This window comes from Genypterus blacodes, unplaced genomic scaffold (assembly GCF_046128005.1).
Source record: "Genypterus blacodes isolate CSIRO-AG114 ecotype Tasmania unplaced genomic scaffold, CSIRO-AGI_Gbla_v1 ptg000017l_1, whole genome shotgun sequence".
Lineage (NCBI taxonomy): Eukaryota > Metazoa > Chordata > Actinopteri > Ophidiiformes > Ophidiidae > Genypterus > Genypterus blacodes.
The window spans coordinates 6,736,063-6,745,490 of record NW_027466831.1 but is presented as its reverse complement, the minus strand read 5'-3'; the positions used below and the strand labels follow the sequence as shown (position 1 = coordinate 6,745,490).

The 9,428-nt window shown below is 46.5% G+C and overlaps 1 protein-coding gene across 3 annotated transcripts; it reads left to right on the top strand.

Moving 5' to 3' along the window:
- Positions 1-671: 671 nt before the first annotated feature.
- On the top strand, positions 672-9,428 carry LOC142990974 (eukaryotic translation initiation factor 4B-like). 3 transcript variants are annotated; one of them, XM_076140878.1, is made up of 15 exons: positions 672-718; positions 2,519-2,686; positions 3,113-3,318; positions 4,072-4,188; positions 4,481-4,535; positions 4,761-4,907; positions 5,124-5,309; positions 5,451-5,621; positions 5,742-6,090; positions 6,286-6,374; positions 6,485-6,737; positions 6,880-6,917; positions 7,748-7,862; positions 8,311-8,383; positions 8,632-9,428. In XM_076140878.1, the coding sequence occupies exons 1-15, from the start codon at positions 706-708 to the stop codon at positions 8,707-8,709; spliced, it is 2,058 nt and encodes a 685-aa protein (XP_075996993.1). In that variant the 5' UTR covers positions 672-705; the 3' UTR covers positions 8,710-9,428. The 3 variants fall into 3 exon arrangements, with proteins under 3 accessions (XP_075996993.1, XP_075996994.1, XP_075996995.1); XM_076140879.1 differs by lacking the exon at positions 7,748-7,862; XM_076140880.1 differs by lacking the exons at positions 7,748-7,862; positions 8,311-8,383.

The following is a 9,428-nucleotide window of genomic DNA, read 5'->3' as shown; positions in this document are numbered from 1 at the left end:
CTACACAGTTGGTGTCCTTGATCTGGGACATAAGCATAAATAAGCCTTTTGTAGTTTGAGCAGAGGTAAATAAGTTTCAAATATTTTTCAGAGAAAGCCCAAAGAGTATGAAATCATCTGTGTTATAACAACTTCATAATTGAAATGGTAATAATTACCATTTCAATTATTATAGAATTATAGAATTAGATGTTTACACTTTTACAGTACTGAGAGGTAAAGGCCTCTGTTGTAGTACTGACTTTCAGAGTAAGAGAGTGTCAGTCTGTGAAGAGTCATTCAGGGAAACAGCTGCTCCCTGGCAGCAGAGAAAGAAAACAGGAAAAGGAAAGAAAAATAAAATAAAATAAAATAAAATAAAATAAAATAAAATAAAATAAAATAAAATAAAATAAAACCTTCAGTATGAGAGAAACTAATTCTATATTATATACACAAATTCTTCAAGTGTCAGAATGTCCTCGCTTTTATATAAAAATTAGGAACCACCCAGTTTTGGGAGGATTTCATTAAAAAAATCTATAAATATATAGTTAAGAGAAAATGGAACTATATTGATCGAGAAGGCGCAGTTAGCTTGAGATGCTAATTTGGGGTTCGTGAGGCAGTGATGAGGTTCAGGCTCGTGACCGGCGGCGACGCGCGCTCCCGAGGATAAACCTCTGACGCCTTCATCCGGGTACTGTTACGAATTCGCTCTCCAACATGGCGGCGTCAGGTGAGGTTTATGTGGGTGAACGAGCTGGGTCGGCTGGTTGGCAATTTCAGTGGGTTTTCTCTCGATATAACAAACCAAGCGGGTTCGGCGTCGATTTAATGTCTAGCCGCGTTGCTCCGCGTCGTTGTCCTGCGTGAATTTAGCGGCTTGCTTGTTGTTTTGGCCCTGCAGAGACGTAGCTAGCTGCCGGAGGAAGGGGGGAAAGAACGAGGCTCCCATTTGCACATTCTGGATATATTTTCACTAAGAAAGTACACTGTATCTTGGATTGTGGCTGCGTTGGTGTTCGGGACGCTCATATCTGCGTTATAACGTATTCTAGTTTGGTCTGTGCGTTAAACGGTAGGACATGTTTTAACTGCGTGCACAGCGGCCACATTGTATGTCCGTAGCCAGCTCGCCGTGGCGCTCAGAGCAGATAAGCGCAAGCGCGTTTCATCGAGGAGGGGTTGGGCCGAGGAGTCCGGGTGCCCGTGGAGGTTTCCCCACGTGTGCAGCATGGGCTCCTCGGTGTCGTTGTTTGATGTACCGGGGCAGCTGGGCCGCAGCCTGAACGCTCCCGTCTTTGGCAGCTTCACAATTTCGAAGTCGCCCCGGCGTTAAAGCCATCAGAGCCTGGCTCCGATGGCGCACTTGGATCCTGGCGCAGCATCGAGCACTAGGCCATAAAACCCCGAGTAGCTAAGCGGCGATACCTCGCCCCCCCCCCTCCAGTCAGCACTCCTATGCTGACTAAGCCCCGCATAAGCATAAAGACAATAGGAAGCTACTTGACGAGCAGAAGCCAACACGTTTACTCGCTCCGTGCAGCTGTTTTGCTACTTTAGCATTAGCAGAAGAAACTTGCCGTTAGCTGTTAGCGTGCTGTTAGCTTGTACGGATCCGTTAAATATAGCAAAATCCGTTAAATACAACACACGATTTAATATCAGAGGCGTTACGGTTTGAACTTAAGATCACAATCACGTTAAATGTAAACAGCCAGCGTCATTGTGTGTTCGGTGAGAGCGGTAGACAGGGTGCCGGCGCGGTCCTGCGCTTGTGTAAGAGGGGGGTTGAGTCTGAAAGAATGTCCTGACAGCGAGGGTTTGCACAATAAAGCTCTCAGCTGGGTCTGATGCTTCATATTCTACCCGAGACTAAACTAAACAAACCAGACAGGCCGTATGAGCAGAGTCAGAACCCGATGGGTGGTTGTTAGTAATGGTTTTGCTGAGGCAGATATGATTAGGGCTGCTCTCCTCATCCATGGCCTAACTGGCGGAGTTGAAGGACGAGGGCCGGGTCTCGTCTAACCTGCTCCACAGGGACAGATGGACACATTTCCGTCTGTATATTAGCATAGTAACACTGTTTCCTTATCTCTTGCACTTGTCTGCACAACATCTCACTAGTCAGCATTACAAATGGGAGCTTTGTCGTCTTAGATGCAGCTGTCAACACAGGGAGCAGCAATACCAAGTGTTTTGAAAACGTTTAAAGCTGTTGTGTTGGTGTTGCCACAGCTTTACTACGACTTAATGTGTTTTAATCCACTTGAAGCGTTAAAGCATTATGAAATCAAGATAATAGCTTTACAGAAGCCGAGCCAATGATCCTATACTCACATTCATTGGTGTGTTTGATTCCTATCCACTTCTTACACACCATCCGTGACATCTGCTGCTATTCACACACTCGCTGTATTCTTTCCTGCTCATGTTAGATGTCTGGGGAAAGGCTTTTTTCTCCCTGACTGACAAACTTACACATTTTTTCCTTGTTTGTTTTGTCTGTGTGTTTGTTCACGGGGCCCTCCAGCTAAGAAGAAGAATAAGAAGGGGAAGACCCTGACTTTGACTGACTTCCTGGCAGAGGACAGCAGTGGCGGCGGCGGCGGTGGTGGTGGCGGTGGCAATGCCCCGCCCCCCAGCTACCCGGCAAAGTCCACTAGCTGGGCTGACGAGACTGATGACCTGGATGGAGATGGTGAGCACACTCTGAGATTCACATGCATAAAAACTTCAATATCAATCAATATCACTTCTCTCTCGCTGGAGTGGAAAGAAACAAATAAGGCTTTGCCTAAGAGTGCAGAAACGGGATAGTCCCTTCAAAATATGTTGTCCTCCTTGAGTAACGGTGAAATGAGCGGTGGCTTATACATCTATAATAACGTATTCACTACTAAGAAAAGGCCAGATAACGCTTAATTTACTTACCAACCTAAGATTGCTGATGTAAGAGAGAAGAAAAGGTCAAATGTGTAATTCATACATTGTCGGTTTTGAAATCTTTCATGCCATTTATTTGCAACTCTCACAATGTAATAAGAATGAAAAAGGCAATAACCCCGTTAAAAGGCTCCATCCGTTGTGACTAATGTTTAAAACTTTGCCTTCTGCCGTCTCCCAGTCTCGACCTCGTGGCACACAGAGGAGGACTCCTACCGGGCACCGGCCATCGACCGCTCCATCCTGCCCACAGCACCCCGCTCAGCCCGTGAACCCAACATTGACCGGTCCCGACTTCCCCGCAGCCCACCCTACACGGCGTTTCTGGGCAACCTGCCCTATGATGTCACTGAAGACTCCATCAAAGATTTCTTCCGTGGCTTGGCAGTGAGTGTTCACACGCACAAAGTGTAGGGGATTTTAACAAATGACACCTGAAAGTTAATGGGGACTTAAAGCAACCATGGCTGCTACAGTGACCACAAATGTTTCTTTTAATGCGCAAATCTGACAAAGGGAGATCTGCAGAGCTACTGCACCCGAAACACAGGTTTCATGTTGTAGGTGTAAAGAGCACAGAGAGTAGTTGGACCCACACATGCAGAAAAGAGCATGCGTGGCCTTAGCTTCTTCTATCACTCCCATAATCCTTACATGCCTGCTTCTGGCTTCTTTTTTGTTTACAGTCATCTAAATCTTTAGCACTTTGCACACTGGTGCTGGATAAAAACATTTTTGACAGTTCAGCTTTCAGGTTCAGCAGGTTTCCACTTTTGCAAACAAGGCACAACTCCAAAGGATGACTGTGCTCAGACTTGTAAGACATGACTCGTCACCATCATGAACACTGTGCCTAAAATATTAGGGTTACACAATATGCTGTGCACTGTTGTTTTTAATTCTGTTAATTGTCTTTGCCCACAGCAATTTAACAATTCCTGGTAAACAAGACAAAACTACAATACTTATGTGCATTAGAATCGTTGTTGACCCGGTTAGACAGATGGGTCAGGAATCCCCCCTTCTTTTTTGTTTTTTATTAAACAGAAAATGGTTCACTATTGTTGTGCATTGGAAAAAAATGTCCCTTCATTCCTTTTAAAATGTCTTCTAATGTGGAATAACTTCCTCTGTGTCCAGATCAGTGCAGTGCGTTTGCCCCGGGAGCCCAGTAACCCAGAGAGGCTGAAGGGTTTTGGCTATGCTGAGTTTGATGATGTGGATTCCCTCCTGAGGGCCCTGAGTCTCAATGAAGAGGTGAGAGGATGCAGCAACAACTTGGATTTTTTATTATATGCAGCTGGAACGGAACTATGATCTTAGACTTTTTATTACAATATAAATGATCAGGGTTTTACTCATTTGGTATTCTTTTAAGATCAAGTGGATCACAACAATTGCTTTTTTTCTCTCCTTGTTTTCTTCTGCACTCGGTAGCAGACACCACCTGGTCCTTTCATGTGCAACAAAGTGCTGCTTCCCTGCAAAATGGGCTCCATCTGACTGAGACATTTTTGTTGATTTGTCCCATATTTGTTTGTGCCAACAGAACCTGGGCAACCGAAGGATCCGTGTGGATATTGCTGACCAGTCAAATGACAAAGGTACACTTTGTTCATTTAAACCATTGTCGTAAGGCATTATACCTACCTATTATACGACAATAAAATGTATTTGGCTGGCATGTTAAACTCTTTTTTCCAACCATTACTTGGATAAATCTAAGAAAAACAACCCAAGGCCCCACTCTGCCTCTAAAGTGGTTTACAGATCCGACCTGCTACATCTTCATATTGATACTAATGCACTCTTCTTATCCACAATCTCAGAGAGAGACGGTGGATCTATGGGCGGCCGTGACAGGGGTGGAAGGATGTCAGACATGGGTCCTGACAAGACGGATAGCGACTGGAGGGCTCGGCCCAGCGCAGACGCAGATGATGAGCCTCCCAAGAGGGACGACGGCTTTGGAGAGAGTGAGTCACACTAGGCTTTATTGGGCTTTTTTGGATGCTTGGTAATTTTTTTTAAGTCGCGCTTGGTCCCAGGGTGAATCTTTACGCATTTCTTGTTTCCCTGCAGTAAAATACAAACCTAATAGAGCTATCTTTACATTGTCTTCTGCCAAAAGGATCCTGGGTAACATTAGTGAGCATCATTATAGCATTGTGTGTTGTTACGATTGCTTGTAGGATCAAGATCAAGCTATGAGTCGTCTGATCGTTATCGAGATGGGCCAAGGCGGGACAACGACCGCTACGATGGAGGAAGAGATCGGTTCCGGGATCGCTATGACGACAGAGACCGTAGAGAACGCTTTGATGACAGAGATCGTCGGGATCGTTTTGATGATCGCGATCGCAGAGACATAGGGGGAGGTGAGTTGTTCTGCTTCGACCTGTTATGAGTTGTTGCGTACCTCTTCAGCCCAGAATTTAAGGCAGATTGAAGCGATTCCAACGCCGCACCCCTCCTTTCTTGTCTTTTCATTCACCCTTCTCCTCCCTGCCATCTCCCAGGTTTTGACTCTCGTAGCGGGGGAGGAGGGGGTCGTCGTGCCTTTGGCAGTGGCTTCCGCCGTGATTATGACGGCGGTGATGCTCGGAGCAGCAATGATCGTTATGGGGACCGCGATCGCTACAACGAGCGCGAGGAGCGATCATACGAGAGGCGCGAGGAGAGAGGTCAATGTATGTTTACAATTTTATTTATTTCAATTATATCCTATGTAAGTTCTAAGTTTAAATGCTAATTTTGAGCATTGACACCATGTCAACTTGTCACACTGCCCTTTGTTTGGCTCATCCCAGCTCCGACGCAAAGACCCAAGTTGAACCTGAAGCCTCGTAGTGTTCCCAAAGAGGAGGAGCAAGGCGGAGGTGGTGGCAGTGGTGGTGGTGGCGGCGGCGGCAGTGGTGGTAGCAGCAGTGGCGGTGGTGGTGGCGGAGGTGGCGGCGGCGGTGGTAGCGGTGGCACTTCTCCATCAGTGGCCCCCAGCTCAGGCAGCAGGGCCTCATCCATCTTTGGTGCGGCCAAGCCTGTCGACACAGCAGCCAAGGAGAGGGAGGTCGAGGAGAGGCTGAAGAAAGAGGAGGAGAGGCTCCAGAAGCAGCTGGAGGATGACAAAGGCCGGGGGCCTGACCGCAAGCAGAGAGACAGGTCAGGAACTAAACACAAGCGTTTGGATGTTGTGCTGCCTACATGGAAGAGTCTGAACTGTGCTCACCTGTGGGATGGTTACAGCATCTGTGTCATAGATCAGAACAAAACCACATCAGTTATCAGCTGCTTTATTCACACATGTATATATTATGGTTTTCTTTTTTTTTTTTAAATCATTTCTCTCGTCTTCAGGGACCCAAGCTGGCGGACAGAGGAAACTCACACTGAGCGATCTCGTACAGGAAGTGAGTCATCACAGTCTGGAGGAACTTCTGGACGAGGTGAGCTACTTTAATACACAACTCTCCCTGTTATAATGATGCCCAGCAGTACACGAGCAGAGCAGGAACAGGGGGAATGTCCTTTTAAACAACTCCTTTCTGTTCACCAGTGTCACGGTGTCGAGAGAGCGATCGCTCGGTGGAGAACGAGGTTTTCAGCGGAAGAGAAGGTGAGCCCTCATCCCCCGGGCCCACCTCGCGCCCCCCTTCCACCGGCTCCTCCAAAGAGCCTCTGAAAGTGATGCCTGCCCCTCCCCCCAAGGAGAACGCCTGGGCCAAGCGTAGTGCGGTCAGCACCGGCTCGAGCGACGGCGATGGCCGCGCCCCGGTCTCCCCGAGTGGAGCAGCTCCACCCAAGCTCAGGTGAGAATCCGGCTCGGCTGTTACCAGGACGACGCTGTTCCGAAGCAGCCATTTAGATAAGCCGTCACACTGAAGCTCTGTGTGAAGTGAGAATCAAAACCCCCTCTGCTTGTTTTCCTGACCGTTGTTTCTTTCTCTTCAGCTCCACGAGTTCTGCAGATGAGAGAGATTCTGGAAATGGTAAGGCCTCTGAGGAGATGTAGACATGCTACAACGGGACTTTACCTAAACCAAACCTCAGCGCTATTAAATTCAGAATCAAATCAAACGTGCTCCTCTGAAGTGAAGAGTCACCGCGGCTCCTGTCTCTACTGTATCAGGCAGTGTTTGAACTTTAGGTTAACAATAAAAATCAAGTAAACAAAAATCCAACAGTCTGGGATCCTGTATTAATATAACCAATATATGCAGCCCTCACATGAAGGCAGCCGTCCTCACTCCACATTGGGTCTTCTTATCCACCTTGTTGACAGCTTGTGGTTGCAGACAGTGGGTTACTGAGGTTGTTCACTCACTGGTATGTTTGAAGTCTTCCTTTTGAGAGTAGATACTTGCACTTGATGCTGGAGATCAGTTTTTAAACTTGGTGAAGGCTATAAAGGCAGACACAGATTTCCAATGAAAACTGGTTTCTGGGTTAGTTCAGAGTCCACTGGAGGTTAAAGGAACAGAGAGAAAGTACAATAACTCACAGCTGTTTATCAAGGTCACCTCACATATGTCATACTGTGAGTGAGTTTTTCACTGAAGTAGTTTGCTGTTGAAAGCTTACCTTCTTGCCAAATGAACACAAGTTGGTGCTCATTGTGAAAACAAACCAAAGAGCTTTGAATAAAGCGGCATTGATTGAAGTCTTTAACAGAACCTAAAACCCATATCAGCTCTTAAGGCAAAGTGGTTCCCCCTTCCAAGCCAATCCAGACAATCTAACTGAGTGGCTTTTTATGTGGAGTTTACATTAGAAAGTCCATCAACCTCCTCTCCCGCAACTGTCTGGCCTCTCCTTACAGATGATAACAAGGATTATGGTGTGCGCCGGGACCGGGGGCCCCCACAGGCACGAGGGGGTCCTGCAGGGCCTGGAGCAGGGAGGGGTCGTGGAGACCGAAGAAAGGAAGCAGACAGGTCAGGCATTCAAAGCCAGCAACTGTTAACTGCACCTTTTAGTGAGAGAGGAAGGGAGAATTCTGCAGAGGAAGGACGGCGCTCTGATGATGCTTTCATCAGGCTGGGGTGTTAAAGTTGATTTCACGCGTGCACAAACAATCAACTGTTAGAGCTTCTATAATATAGTAACAAATCATGGATTCCAGCATTAAAACTCGCCATTTTCCATGATTTGTGTCGTTGCTGTGGAACCTTATTTCTTTTTATCTTAAAGTAGATAAGTTAGTTGGTTAAGAGTTGAACTTAAAGCATTGCCTGGGGGCCGTGTACATGGTGGACTGGGTGTTGACCGGCTTGTTAGATGCTTGCTTTCAGATGGATGTACGTGAGCACAAGTGTGTGTGTTCATGTGAGTGTTGCCCGTTCAGCTAATAAATTGTAATTTCAGTGTCCGTTCTGCTTGTAGAAAGGACAGCAGAAGAGACCGAGAGCCCAGACCACCACCAGAGCCAAAGAGATACGAAGAATTGCCAACCCCTGTAAGTCTTAAACTGGGTGGTGTTCAAGTACGACTCAATACACACTGTCACTGTCCTGCATCGTGGTTCCCCCCCCCCCTCTCCCCCCCACCCTGAGTCTGTGGTGTTGTAACTAGAGTCCCCTTGTACATGATCGCCTCAGTTCCGCTGTCTTAGAGATGAGACCTTGCTTTTTCTGCTGCAATCCAAAGCTTTACTGTACTGATGCTCATCTTTCATGTTGGTTCTGTCTTTTTTTTTTTTATCAGAAGTTCAGCTCAGCCAGTAAGTACGCCGCTTTACTAATGGACGGCGAACAAGGAGACGAGGGCGAGGACGCCGAGTAGAGCAAATAACAAGAGAGCGTCGGTGAAAGAACACCGGAGGAGAAAACGGTGAACGAAGAAAATAAAATCTCACATAAAATACGAAAATCTCCTCACCTGGAAGAGGCTCCTGGGAGGACTTCACTCTCTCCTTCCTTCCTTTCCTTTCCTTCCTTCCAACTTAGCCTTTACTTTCAAAGCATCCCCCCCTCCCCCCCCTCATATCCCTTCCTCCACCTTCAGGACTTTCAGGTTCTAAAGAAAAGTCACATACTGGACTTGTTTTAAATGGGATAAAGGAGTAGCAGACACATGGAAAATACAGTGGATGACATTGAAATAATTGTAATAAATAAATGGAAAATGTGGGGAAAAGGAATTTGTATGTTTGTGGGTCACAGGTTTGGGAAAAGCTGGAATCTGAAATGGAGATGTAGCTTGCTGAACTCTTTTTTTTAATTTGTATCAATCTTTGCCTCTCTCGCTATCGTCGTTCCTGTTCGTGTTCTAAGCCGGTTTCTTCCTTAAGCGCTATGAAATCATTTGTAACCGATCTCATGGCTAAATCTATTCATGCTAATTGGTCCAAGTGTGTGTGTGTCTTCCATCCGAATCATAAAAAAATGTTGAACGTGGTTATTAATTTGAACACATTTGTCCATCACGCATGCAAAAATTCAACGAGCCATCAACTGAATTCTTGATGTGCACCTTTAGAGCGCAGCCACGACGGGATTCCC